Raw genomic sequence first — 14813 nt, forward strand, 5'->3', positions numbered from 1 at the left:
GACCACAAAGATTCTGTGACTATTAAAATGGATTTTTTTTGGTCATTTTGTAGCTCCTACATTGTGGGGAGGATATATGGATAGAGTCAGAAAGACATGAGCAGGCTAATTAGAGAATTGTAGCCATGTCAGTGGCTGCCGGAAACAGCAAGTTTGGTACCCATTATGCAACCTCCTTCCATCAATAGTTCAATTCATGTATAATATCGTGCTGGGTACTTTGGACACTGCCAGGCACATTTTTTTATTTTTGGGCCACACCCAGTGATGCTCAGGGGTTACTCCTGGCTATACGCTCAGAAATCACCCCTGGCTTGAGGGGCCATATGGGACGCCTGGGGATCGAACTGCAGTCTGTCCTAGGCTAGTGCGTGCAAAGCAGATGTCTTACACCCTGCACCACTGTTCCATCCCAGCCAGGCACATTTCAGTGTTATTCTGATTATTGTGCTGAGAGTGGGTTGTAGTCAGGTAATGCTGAACCAGGTAGATGGGCTAAGAAGCCATTTCAGGACCATGGACAGGAGATGATGTTCTATTGGATCAGAGTGGAATAAGTGGAGTCTGTGAGAACGAAGAACTAACACTGCACTTTACAACCAGTAGTTTTCTAAAAGGAAAAGGGGTAGTGAGGGAGAGAAGCAAACATGATGAAACAAAGGAAGCACTAAGGTGATGCCTACAGAGGGAAGCAAATGGATCACAATGTCAAACCCTGTTTTCATATATGTATTTGCACATAAGTAGACAAAAGGAGAATGGATATGGGATGGGTAGGAATAATGCAGATTGACCAAAATGTTGAGGACTGTACTGACAGTACAGTGAAGGTGAGGCAGAAGAAAAGGGGTGGAAGTATGCACTGACATTTAAAATTATTGAATCAATATTGCAGATGGCATGAAATGGTGATGCTGGTTTGGTGCTCAGAGGTCAGTTCTTTAGTCTGCATCTGGGACTCCCACACTATAGTCAACTCCCCAGATCCCCCAATCTACCACTGGTTGGTGAAAATGCTGTTGGATAATTTGGGAGCATTCAAATCTGTGTATAGTTTTGAAATATTCTGTTCTAGTCTAAGGAGATCAAATCAACCAACCAAGGTCTACTTTTTTTCCATCACCACAGAAGCCAGGTCTGTGTCATGAGTGGGATAACAATGACTCTAGCAGAGCTGCTGCTGTCTCCCCAAAGTGAACTGAATCACAGCAACCCTGATAACTTACCCTGAAACTGAAACTGTTTTGGTTAATGACCTTGTTTCTGTTGTACTGAATGCCAGCCAGAACAAGGAAGGAGCATGAGGAAGAACCTGGAAGCATCATTACTGTGTTCTCCAAATTTTTAAGAGTAGAAAACGCAGATGGCACTTTCTGAATCTACTTCCCAGATTAGTGCATTATTATTTGCTGCACTAAGTTGAAAATAAAAGATCAGGATCATCCCAGATGCAGAAACACAATACTTTACTCCTATAGTTGGTTTTCATTAGGCTTCTTGAATTGATAATGCCTCTCTCTTCCTTCTAAAATCTTAGTGTTCCACTACTCATTTAACATACTGTCTGTAATAGAATGACTGGTAGTTTGTTAGAATGTTGAAATGCACTTAAGTCCAATTTCTTTGCCTCGATAACTTAATTTTTCTTGATCAGAGGACTTAAATTGGACTTGAATTCCAATCCAGAAGAAACTATTTCCCCTTAAATGATAAGAAGAATCATTAAATGTACAATCATTACATTTTACATGATTTTTAGAGATATTTATTGGTTGGAAATATTACAAACTCAGTGAGTTTGTCTCACTAATGTGCTTATTCTAATCATTTCAGAATTAATAAAAATTATCCAGAGAAATGCATGAAATTAAATAGGAACTTAAGTAGTAAGTTATATAGACAGTTAGAAACATTGCACTCTTATGAATAGCTATATACTCTTAATATTCTTATTGGGTGCATCTAAAATATTTCTTTTATAGGTTATTAGTGCTATGAAAATTTTTTGATGTTATAGTGGACACCTTTTCTCCTAAAATAGCACCAATTTATTACTATATTCAACTTTGAACTAAATTACTCTCCATTATTACTTTTAATAGCTTTTATTATGACTTTATTATATTTTATAAGGTCTAACTGCATTTACTTAAATGAGATATCTTATTTATGTTATCTTATGATATAACATTTGTAGTATTAAAGTAGGGTAGGAAAACACTCCTGTATGGATTTTAGCTCTCTACATTTTGTACCATTAGAAGCCTGGTCCTAAAGAAGTTATGTAAGTTACTCAAAGCTAGTAGAATAAGTCAGAACTAAAAATTGTAGAATCCAGATGCAGTCAGATTTAGATCCAAGCCAAAGTAGTCTTTAAACTTAGCAGCTTACTAAGTTGAACTATTTCAGTTAGATAATGGAAAAAAATAGATCCATATTGAAAAAATGAATCCAAATGAGATCTTATTGACTATAACATTTTTGATTATATAAATTGCGATTGATTACTTAATATTTTACCCATAATGTAGACTATAAACACTTAATTATTAAAATCCTAATTCTAAAAAGTAGCAGATTAATTATGACTTGGAAACAAATGCTAAAGAATCTTGCAATGCATGTTTGTAAATTGGTGCAGTATTTAGTAATGAAATACTATTAAAATACTATTTAACTGTGGAATTTAAAAAAAATCTGCCCTCTGGAGTTTTTCAAACTTGCTGGAAAAAAAGCCATTTAATTAACTCTGACTTGTGAAAACTTATTAATGTAAGAACGAGCTTATATATTTTCTTTTGAGAAGCTGCAATTTTTGCTAGTTCATTTTATTTGATTTTAGATGGCTTAAGCTAGAATTCCCTATGGGTTTCACTCTGTATTTTGTCCTCAATGACAAATCTTGTTAAAGCCAGTGAGAAAAGACCAAGTAGAAGATACTGAGTATGGAAGTAAAGTGAAGGGATGTGGAAATGCCAAGAAAATGATGCTATTTTACACTGGGCATGATGCAGCACACATTTTGCATCAGTCTTCTAAAGTCTCTGATCCCAAAGGAAAGATCAACTAAGGTGTATGTGTGTAGTTAAGACCTTTTCTAAATAAAACTTGCCAACATTTTTTTTTAAAATCACATCTTGGACAAGACACCAGGCTGCAGTTCCCTGTCTACCTACAGGGGTGCTATGTCACTGGCACCTCTAAGGAAAGTCTGTTCTCCAAAGTCTGGAAATACCTGCAAGTTTCTTGCTGTGTAGATTCTGCTAAAGTGAGAGGTGCCTGCAGCATAAGTACTGGGGTTCAGATCTCTATGGTGTTCCCTGAGCCTCACCCAGCCAGACCTACACTGTAACAAGTGTTTTGTGGGAAATGGAGCCCAAGAAGGGTGGAAGCCCAAGGTTCATCACACTGTCCCCCAATGCACAGAGTCACAAAGACTCACAGAAGGCTCATAAGTGAGGTGATGCTGAAGATTAGTGGAGACCAGGACATCCGGTAGGGTCATGCCTGCACCCTTCGTGTTCTGCACAGCAACGTTCCCATCCTTCACCTACCAGTCAGTCAGAGAAGGAGGATAAAGATGAATGACCAGAGTGGCCTAGTGCCTGTGGCACCTCTGCGTGCCTGTCTACAGGAAGATGAAACACAGCAAGAGCTCCAAGCAGCTGCTGGATGGTGAGTTGAAGCGTGGTGTTGGAAGCCAGAGGAGCAACAGATGACAGCCAGGGCGCCCTGGAGACCCCCTTCAAGGTAACTGCCACAGATGGGCCCCACCGCGTGGTCTACCAGCTGGGCCGAAGCCAAGGCGCCTGTGATTAGGAGGTGGAGTGGCATTGGGGCACACAGCTGCAGGCCCTGCAAATCGTGGCTTCTGCCACAAACCAGAGGACAGTCTTCACATGAGTACAGGCTGAAAGTGACCCCTGCTAAATCCGTGGGTCCGAGGCTCCCCCCTCGCCCACAGACACCGAGGCATCTACTAGTTAATGCTCAGAGATGACAGCTGGTCAAGACCTGAAAGCAATGAGAATAACTTTTACTGGAGATGAGGTCAAAGGTGCTTGGCTGTCTCAGCCCCATAGAGGTGTGGTGCAGGGGTCAGCTGCCTTATTGGCTTAACAAGTGGCACACCAGCTCACTGCCCTGTGAAGCCTATGTGTTGTTTCAAGGAAGAAGTTGAGTTCCAGAGACTTTTGAATCTAAATGTGTGGTAATATCAGCAAGTCCCTTTGCCATTGGACTTTGAAGGAAAATATGGCTGAATGCTAAATGCCAAAGGCCATCCCGTATAGTCTTGAGCCTGCCAGGAGTAATTGCTGAGTGCAGAACCAGGAGTAACCCCTCAATGCTGCTGAGTGTGGCTCAAAATCAAAACAAAACAGAAAAAAAAAAAAAAGAAAAAAACAAAAACAAAAAACAAACAAACAAAAAAAAAAAAAAAGAGAGAAAAGGATGTTTAGTGAGAAAGTGCTTGTTTTCCTATCTGGAATTTCCCTAAATGAAGCCAATGAAATGGCCTCCATGAGGCCCCAGGTTACTTGTGGGCTCCATAAGGAAGGATGTTTCAGCAAAAACTGTTGCTGAAAGCCTTGGGATGAAATTAGTGCCAGAGAAATGAAGCAGGGTGTGGTTTGTGAGAACAGCAGGAAGGGAGATGGACAAGGGAGTTCTCTGGGCTTCTTTACCCAGCTTTTATTTACCAGAGAGACATTATTCCTGCAGAGCTAAAGTGGAGGGACTCTGCTCCAGCTCAACCTAACTCCTCCTTTGATCTGGTCCCCACAGTGTGCTTCCTTTTATGTTTGTTTCTACTGGGGAGGTGGAAGAAGACTTGTGTGTTGGACCAAGCAAGGGATGGAAGGGGATTACTTCCAGTGATTTGGGCAGTACCTAGGAACATCCTCTGAGAAGTGCAGATGAAGTATGGGATGGGTCCTGAAAACAAGGTGATGCCTGGGAAGTGCAGATGGAGTATGGGATGGGCCCTGAAAACAAGGTGATGCCTGGGAGGGCAGAAAAAATTGCAGCGTTGGGGGTCCGAAGTGGTGGCGCTAGAGAGGTAAAGCACCTGCCTTGCAAGTGCTAGTCTAGGAAAAATCGAGGTTCGATCCCCAAGTGCCCCATATGGTCCCCCAAAGCCAGGAGAGACTTCTGAGCACATAACCAGGAGTAACTCCTGAGTGTATGGCCCACAAACAAAAAACAAAGAAACAAAATAAGAAGAAATGCAGCTTTGTAGCTGGTGTTGGCAGGTTATAGGACCGATGGTCTAATTGGTGGTCTCTGTGAGATCCTAGGGTGTAGTTGAACTAAAAATCTCACAGGGGTGAATAATAATTTCCCCACTTCCAAAAGTCACAATGAACACTCCAAAAGAGAGAAAAGAACAAGGTCACCTGGGTCATCCTTGAGAACTGGAGAGTGAGTTCAGTGGTACTGCCATATGGACTCAAACTGAATTTATTTGAGCCTTTTTCAAATACCCCTTTTGTAACCATTATTGTTTTTAAAGTAATTTTATTATTATTGATAATAATAACTATTTGGATTGGTATCTCGACCGTAGGTCAGTCATTCTATATACCAAATTGCATAAATGATAATAGAAAACTGCAAGTGAAGTAAGATTCACAGTCATAAAGCCCGAGAAGCTGATGGCAAGTATGCGTGTGCAACCAGAACTGGCCAGAACTCGGGGGGGGGGGGGGGGGGAGAGGAGCTGGAAAGAATTAATGGCACCAACAAGTATGGTAGGGAACAAACCGAGGACAAGAAGCTGCCAAGAGTCACCTTCCACTGCTGTCCACTTGTGACTATTAAATATGTTTCTGAAAATGGTTATTTCTATATTGCATTCTTGAAGACTGCTTTCATGACTATGTGCATTGCTTACGCAGTTTTATATTCGTGTTCCTTTGCTTCACTCATATATATATGTATATATATATATAATGTAACAGACTATATCACATACTGAATACACTTTATAAGAGAAAAAAGAATATCTGTGGGAAAATACACAATCAATATACACATTCAAAATAATAATGTACTTATTAAAACCTATTTCCTAAATGGACAAGTATTTTCCCCACCCTGGTTTCTATGAAATTTTGAATTAAAATTGTTCATTTAAAAAATGTTCATTTCTAGTTTAAATCATACCTTTCACATCTTCATCTTCAATCGTTGTATTTGAACTTTCAGTCGACTCCTGTTGAAAATAAAAATTATTTTAAGTTGAGAACAGTATGGTATTTTCATAATAAGATGGGTAAGTGGTATGTATATATCATGCAAAATGATTCAGCAGGCTGTGAGCATATGCTGACATGCAAATAGACAAATACATGACATGGTTTGAACAAAAGTAAAATGTTGCAAATGTTTGAAAGAATCAAAAGTTTCATTGCTTGATCTCAGAAACCCAAAAAATTCTGGGTGATTCAGAGAAGCAGCCTGAAGTCTGCAACTTGTTTTTAGAACTCTGCAAGGCAGTGCTAGTGTTCCAGTGCCCTATTAGGTGTAATTGGAAAATGTATTTATGAGACACTACATATGGGGGTGTATTAATTTGAGCCTGAGAATCAAACATATTTTATTCCAACTAATGAGTGAGTTAACTTTAAGTATAGAGTTCAGTCTGTTAGCCTTACCTCCCCCCTCCCCCCTTAACACCTATAGTACTCAGGTGTTAATCCTGCCTATGCTTTCAGAAATCAATCCTGGCAGGCTCGGGTGACCATATGGGATGCTGGGGGTTGAACCTTGGTTTGCCATGTGCAAGGCAAATGCCCTACAAGTTGTGCTATCACTCCAGCACTGTTGGTCTTATTCCTTTGGAGAACATTTTTCTATGTGTCTGGATAATGGAAGTAAGCTGAGATAAACTGAAAATGATTTATAACTATTTCTGTGTTTGTGATCAGCACAATGGAGTTACCTGATTTACATTCAAGACAAGGACAACTACAATTGTCATTCATTTCTTTTTTTTAAACTTTATTTATTGATTGATTGTTTTGGGGCCACACCCAGCAGTGCTCAGGGGTTACTCCTGGCTCTGCAAATTGCCCCTGGCAGGCTGAGGGGCCATATGAGATGCTGGGAACTGAACCGGGTCCCGCCAGGGTCGGCCACATGCAAGGCAAATGCCCTACCGCTGTGCTATCACTCTGGCCCCATGTCCTTCATTTCTAAATAAGAACTAATTGGCTTTTTATGGATAATGTGGATTTTAAAAAAGATAGATTATCATAATGAAATGACAGTTATCTCTGTAATAAACTATAAGTGAAGTTCAAGACTAGTATCCACACTTAGAAAAGATACTGTAACTGTTAGTATTAAAATAAATACCTCAGAATTTTTGGATACATTTTCCCATGAATCATGTGCTAACATAAAAGTTAGCACAAAAGGGTAGTAGTCAGAAAGAGGCATAATTTTATGATCTGAGAAAAGGCTATTGCTGAAAGAAAAAAAAGAAAAAGAAACAGCTAATCAGTAATTCAGAGTTCACTGATACAAAACATATTTTGAGAAATGATCCAAAAAAAATCAGTGTACTTTTAGGGGTTCAACGCTAAAAAAAAAAAGCCAGTGGATATGAGTAGCAAATTCAGCATTTATGACAAAGGGAGAGAATGAGTTATATTCACAACCTTGTACACACACAACCAAGCCAGGGGTCTCCATGCATTTCTTATTGTGACCGTGTGATCCAATTTCACCTCAAGAGGAAGGTCAACCCATGCATTGTCAAAAATGAACCGTGGCACATAAGCAGGAAGAATCATGCAATCATTCTTACAAGTGACAAAGCTAGAACTATCCCAGGGTCCACTCCAGCTCTTATAATGCTTCTCTTTCATTTGCTAATGATACTGACAAAAAATTGAATCTCCTGTGTCAGGCATCTGACTGCCTCAAGTTTTTCAAGGACCAAGAACATTTTCAGTGTCATGACTATACTATCTAAATAACCCAACATGCTATATTTCTTTCACTTGAATGATTATTAAAATACTGATGAACTAAATGTTAAACTAGGGAAAATGTGTTTTCTGAATTTTCAGTTTTAAGAGTAAGGAGATACAAGAGCCGTGATTAAAATTTTTCCTCTCCAGAAAAGGTGATATCTGAGAAATAATGCATCAGAAACATGAAGATCATTCATGAAATCCATTCTGAAAATATATCTTCCATACCACAAACATGTACAAGTACTGTTACTGAGTTAGCATGCAGTGTGCAAACACTGTACAATGAATGGGTAACATGACACTCTCCTTGCATTCAGTTAAATGTCTGTAACCAAATTGCATGGAACTCAAACTAGTTCAAAAGAAGTAAATTTCCCTGATTCACAAATTCGTGCCAAACAACAGAAACATTGACAACTGGGAACTAAGAGAAACTGACATTGAGTCAACAAAATCACCCAAATGCAAAAGCAACATGACATTTAAACAAAAATGCCTCTATGAGCTAGTATATATTTTTGAAGATGGGAGAATGCTTAAGCAAGAAATTCTCAAATATCATGCAGCATTACATCTATAAAACAATGCACAGACAGGCATGGGTGGGAGAAGAACAGAGAGTCACTTAAGATACAGGCATCTTGTCAAAGACTTTGTTTAACTGAACTTGTATGGACTAGGTATTGTTTAATCATTTATTTTAATAGCCCATATACTATGTTTTCAAAGAAAACCATGAAAAATTCTAGATCAATCAAGTCAAGAGGACCCTCCCAATTTTTGTTTCTCTGATTTTTTTTTAAACTTTGATTTTTTGGTAAGGAATTAATCTTGCATGGGCAGTTTTGATTGAGATGTGTAATCTTGGTCAAGCAAGAGGATGTTGATTCTTTCTGAGTACCTTGTTTCCATCAGGGTTGTGGATTACAGTAGTTTGGGGCTCCTAGGTGAGAACAAAATAGAGAAAGAAACAGTTCGAATTGGTAAGTACTTTCTTCCTTGTGACAGGGACAGAGCAGAAGGTGCCAGCTGACAACACACGAGAGTGACAGGAGCTGAAGCGATGTTCACTACTGTCAGAGCTTGCTGCTGACAAGGGCTCTGATGACAGCGCCCCCTAGTTGACCCCATGAGATTGGCCCCCCTAGCAGCATGCAAAGACCTTATTCATGACCAACACACAGAGCAGGCTTTGAAAGATGGAGCCCCAAAGAGGCACTCACTGTTTCACAAAGTCCCTCTCACAGAGAGAATTTTCCTGTCCTCTCTAGCCTACACCCTACTGCTGTGTATCCCTGGGAAAATTGGCCAGTGATCCTGCAAGATCCTATTTCTTGGGACTGGTTGCCAATTCCTTGAAAAGCTGGTGTTTTTGTTTTGTTTTGTTTTAATGTATTTCCTGGAGAATTGATAATGGCTAAGATCTACTTAAATGCCCTCGGGAAAAAGCTAGAAATCTTTGGATCACATCCAAGAAAAGGAATGTCAAGAACAGAATGGAAAGTCTAGAAGACACTTGAAGGAACATTTCGCCCTCATAAAGTGGTCTAAAACTAATTGTATCACTACAATTTGAGTCTGTTCCTGCTAAGGTCCTTGTTAATTCATATTAGAGAAAACACCTGCTTGCATTATGAGCTATATCTTATATCTATATCTATATATATGTATATAAGAATTGGTTGTAAACTTGCGTTTTCCCCTAAAAAATATTTTTCTGTATTGCATACTCCTGGAAAATTGACAAAAATCTCCCCATGTAGACAAAAAATATATTTGGTCAAAACAAAACCCACTGTATCTACTGTAGTTCTCTCTCATTTCCTTTTCCTTTCTCTGGCTAGATATGTGATCAACATTGTATTTTTTTTAGGAGATAACTTTTTTGGGGGTTCACACCCATTGGTACTCAGAAATCACTCCTGGCTAAGCTCAGTAGACCATACCTGGTAACAGGGATCAAAACCAGGTCAGGTATGTCAAGACAAGAGCCTTTCCTGCTGTATTATCTCTCTAGTCCTCATTTTGAATTCATTAACAAAAAGATACAAGTAGTATAGAGGATAGCAAGAACATTTTAACTTTTTAAAATTATAAACCAGAATATGGATTCAGTTGTGAAATGTGTTATGAAAACTGAGTGGCTAATCACCAGCATTCAAACTCTAACTCACATGGTTGCCTCCAGATATTAAACTGATTTAAGTAGTCAATTGTGTGTATTGAAAAGGGACACATCTGGTTTCTGTGGATAACTCAAAGCTGGGTGTCACCCAACTGCACACTCTGGATTAAAGTGAAACAGTGATTTCAACACAACAAACAAGAAGCTATCAGTTTATTAAGTGCCTCTTTGCCTCTGAAAGTGAGGTGTAAAAAGCCCAGCTGCATTTTAGGAGAAGAACGGGGAGAACTCGGAATAAGGTCTGCTTGGCTGTTATAGAGCAATGACCCCTTAGCTCTCCTTGATGTTACAATTGGTTGACGGCCGTTGGGAAGGAAGAAACTACTCTTTGCAATTATCATATCGAGCAATCACCAAAGAAGAGCTAAGAGCAACCAAAGCGCATTCTCCTGGACTTTGTTGGCTGCATGCAGTTTTCACTGGCAACCATGGCTCTAGGGGCGATGGTCGGCAATGAAATGAAATCAGTCCTATGTTAGAATCACACCACTGGGCAACTGCCTTAACAGAAGGGGAAAAGGAAGGGGGCAAAGAAACATTTCATCTTAGAAAGCGAAAACCAAACCCAACAAAAAAAATCTGGATATACATATGTATCTATAGAGTGAAAGCAAATGAGAGAAAACAAACAAGAAATGAAAAAGAAAAAAAAACACAACATAAGCCCAGTCAAGAACAGAAGAAGAGTGACAAAGAGTCCAGGTATACCAGCGCCGGGGTAGGGATATTTTCTTTGGGGCTGGTTACCACGTTCGCTTTGTTGTTTATCTGTGGGTTGCAGAAAATAGAAACAGAGATGCCTTAAGCCCTGGGTAGGCAATGTCTTGACATGCAACATGTCTACAAGGAGACATAGACAGAAACATTATCATGGGTAGCAAGCCTGAGGGACCTGGCAAGTGGGGTACCCTAAGTAGCCAGGCTCATTAATAAGCTAGCACTGAGACCTGGGCACTGGAAGGACCACACAGATTTGGCAGGGGGAGCTCCCTTAGCAAACAGAACTATAGCTGCCATTCTGCAGAGCTCAAGTTTTAGAGTGTGAAATGGAAACTCCCAGGTCCCACTTGGCATGGTGCATTTTGTCTTTTAATCCTCCATTTTTTCGCCTTATTCTTCAGCCTCGAGTTTGAGGGCTCGCCTGTCACCTGGCTCAGCAAACAGCCAAGCAGAGACTTAGATCTTTGGGTGAAACACAGCCTGTCTGGTCTGGTGATTGGCTAAGGCTGGGTCTTATCTTTTAAAAACCCATTTTTAAAAGTTGGTAATGGGCAAAGGGACCCCTGTCATCTGAATGAAAATAGGGCTTGGAGAGAAAAGTGCTGCTCTTGTACAGTATTGCCGCTGGCTGGGGAGACTGTATTGGATTCAAGATTCTCCTGGCCTTAACACCATGGGGATTGACCTTTGAGACAGAGCATCCCTTTAGTGGGCATAAAGGCACACAGAGGTCCCTCAGAGACCAGAGCCCAATTAGGTCCTCCAACTATAGTTCAGTCTGTAAGCTCCAGGGCTCACCATCAACCATCATTTAAAATCACACAGGAGATAATTTACACTAGGATTACCAACACATTAAATTTAACATTCAGCCACTAACTTTGTAATGGGCCTGTCAAGATGTCAGACAGGGTGGAAGGGTGTAGGGGGTGGTGGATGATGGACTATGAGAGCACTTGTGATGGGAGTCGACACTGGTGGTGGGATTGGTCTTGAATGCTATAAGCCTAAAATTCAATTATCATGACTTTGGAAACCAAGTTTTTCAATTAAATAAGTTAAGAAAAAATATAAAATCAAAAAATTAACATTCATGTTCTGGCATCCTATTATCTAGTTGTTGTCATATTTTTATTTATTTAATTTGGAAGGCAAGCTATGCCTACCAATACTTACTCTTGGATGTGGCTCAGAAATTATTCCTGGTGGGGTTGGGGGTTCAGGGGACCATGCTAGGGATAGAACTCAGGTCATCTACCTGCAAGGCAAGTGTCCTGCCCACTGTACAACTGCCTCGACCCCTATTATGTAGATATATGGGGCATGATCAAAGGGGAATATATTCTATAATTTTAGTGCAGATGTTCTTTCATCTATGTTTAAGGGAAACATACACTGTAGGAAATAAATGACTGCTCCCCAGTCATTTAATTGTTTGGATTTCTGGTAATTCTTTATATATTTTATATCCATATATTACTTGACATTCAAATTGAAAGGAATATAGAAGAATAAAGCCATTCATTTTTTGTCTGTGGCACTGTTTTTCCATTGACATTCGTGTGATTCTTGGATATCAGTAATTTTTTAAGTAAGCTAGAACACCGTGCATTATTGTGTGTGTCTTACTGGAAATTGAGACATTGTGTGTCCTTCTTATAATGAAACCCCCCACTTTGAAATGTAAAACCAGCCATCTAAATTTTTCAGATCTGCTTATTCTTTAAATAAAAGTGCCCAGAATTTAACCAAAAACATAATGTCATAGCCAAACAGAAGTGCTAGAACCTTTTAAAAGGGGAGTCCAAATTCAGAGTTGGTTAATATAAAACACAGGAGAAAACAGAATTCTCCTATTCTAAAAGTGTACGTGGCAAAACATAACTTTCTACTGATGAGCAGAGGTAACTATAGTTCAGGTCCCACACACACTTAATGTGCTCCGAATCAGTGTTTATCTATGGATGCAAAAGGAGAGAAATCTGCTGAGGTTTTAATTCTGCTTTGAGTATGACTTGCTTTTTATCAGCCATGATGTGCATGTCAAGAACTTCTTTATTTTAGTGGAAACAGCTTCTGTGCATAGATACGCAGCATTCAGGTACATGCTCACTCATGCCTCTGCACACTCTGCACACCGCCTGTGTCCTCTGTCTTCCGTTCCCTGCTTTCCCTCTACCTCGAGTGCACAGCACAAGTAAGTGCAGTGAACTCATGCCCCAGGCTTTAAACAGGGTCCTGTTTAAAGGGGTACTTGAAATATTTTTTCCTTGTAGCTAAGATTGGTTAAATAACTTAATATATGGCAAATTTAGAAGGTTCATTAATTTACTAGTAGGAGAATTTCTAAATTATAGCTAATGGGCTCAAACATCTATTTTGATAATCTCTTTCTTTTGAGGCCCTAAAATATTCTTATGAGACCTGGAAAAAATACACCCATTTTTTTTTTGTTTGTTTGTTTTGGGCCACACCTGACAGTACTCAGGACTTGCTAGTGATTGAACCCAAGTTAGCTGAGTGCAAGACAAATGCCCTACCCACTGTACTATCTTTCTGGCCCCAAATATTTCAGTTTCTTCTAAAGGCATTCCACTATAATAGTTCACACGATTCTTATATTTCACAGAGTATCATTTTTTTTGTCATTTTGTTCATTGTTTTGAAAAAATAGGAGTGGTTTTTCACTTCTCAGTTTCCAGGAGAAAGTTCAACTTTGCTAGTATGTAGATGAAGGTATACATTTTTACATATTATTATTTTGGAGTCACATCCTTGGTGATCAAAAATTATTTCTCTGACTCCAAATTTTACATATTTTTTTTAAAAATAGAGTTCTGACAAAACCCCCATAACTTTGTGAACACTATGTACGGTATTTTAATTAACACTAATCTGTCATGTACCTATACTTTTTCCACTCACATAACTCAGGTAAATGAGATTTTGCTATGTTCTAAGTTTGAATTTTTAATGGGAGATGAAATCTAGCAGATAAAGATCCTCACCATCATCTGAACACTCGAACTGGATTTCCTTTTCTGAATTGACCAGTCAAAGAGAAAGGAAAAGAGAAAAAAAAAAAGATGACCGGTTGAATTTTTAGAGTTCCAAAAATATTGGAGCACAGGAAAAGTGTCTTTCAAGGGCAACTTTAGGATGACTGGAAGAAATAAGTTCTGGAACTATTTCTTCCTATCAGGGTATTAGTGAAAACCAATCTCTCCAAGCACCTGTGAGCTCTGCATCACTGAACAGGACAGAAAAACACAGGAGACGGGAACATTTGAAAAATCTGCCACTCAACAGCTTTCACCAATGAAACATTGAGGAAAAAGCAGACATCAGTAATTACCACTGAAATCAAAATGGACTAATCAGGTCAGAAAGAGGAAAACATTAGAGACTGAAAAAAGCAACCATATCGAAGACAGCTTAAAGGAAAACCACAAGGTCAGCATATAGCTCTGGAAATTCCACAACCACACATGGACAGTGGGGCAGAAATGGCTGTGCATGATGAACACAAGGGACAATTGGCTGTCTGTGTCATTTCTGCCAAAGGAACAACCACCTAACTCTGGGTCAAGTTCAATTATGAAACTAGTAACTAATTCCCAAGAATGGTGAAGTATTCATGAGGACAGTTTGTATCTGCCATGGGAAGAGAAGGAAAAGAATTAAAAGAATAAGTCAATTTAAGAAATTTGCCAGAAAGATAACAAAGGAAACGCAGCATTCAATTAAAGAAAACTTTGCAGGAAACTAAATAAAAGTCAATAGAATATAAACTGTCTGATTTTGTTAAGGAAGTCAAAATATCATGCTTTTATCTCTCAGAAAAAATTGCTGATTATTCAAAATATCACATTAGGTATGTCTCAAGGCCTTATGACAAATACATGGGGATAACGAAAACCTTG

At 39.2% G+C, this 14813-nt stretch overlaps 1 protein-coding gene across 10 annotated transcripts in view; it reads right to left on the bottom strand.

Moving 5' to 3' along the window:
* CAMK2D (calcium/calmodulin dependent protein kinase II delta) overlaps positions 1-14813 on the bottom strand; it is a 337798-nt gene that overhangs the window by 22957 nt on the left and 300028 nt on the right. For 3 of the 10 annotated variants that reach the window (XM_049786918.1, XM_049786922.1, XM_049786917.1), the window contains exons 13-16: positions 13899-13931; positions 10879-10938; positions 8887-8928; positions 6166-6214 (exon numbers count right to left, since the gene is read on the bottom strand). In XM_049786918.1, coding sequence (XP_049642875.1) covers positions 6166-6214; positions 8887-8928; positions 10879-10938; positions 13899-13931 — 184 coding nt within the window. The remainder of the gene's footprint in view (positions 1-6165; positions 6215-8886; positions 8929-10878; positions 10939-13898; positions 13932-14813) is intronic. The other 7 variants (XM_049786920.1, XM_049786919.1, XM_049786926.1 and 4 more) reach the window with 5 other exon arrangements.

Source organism: Suncus etruscus, chromosome 14 (genome assembly GCF_024139225.1).
Source record: "Suncus etruscus isolate mSunEtr1 chromosome 14, mSunEtr1.pri.cur, whole genome shotgun sequence".
Lineage (NCBI taxonomy): Eukaryota > Metazoa > Chordata > Mammalia > Eulipotyphla > Soricidae > Suncus > Suncus etruscus.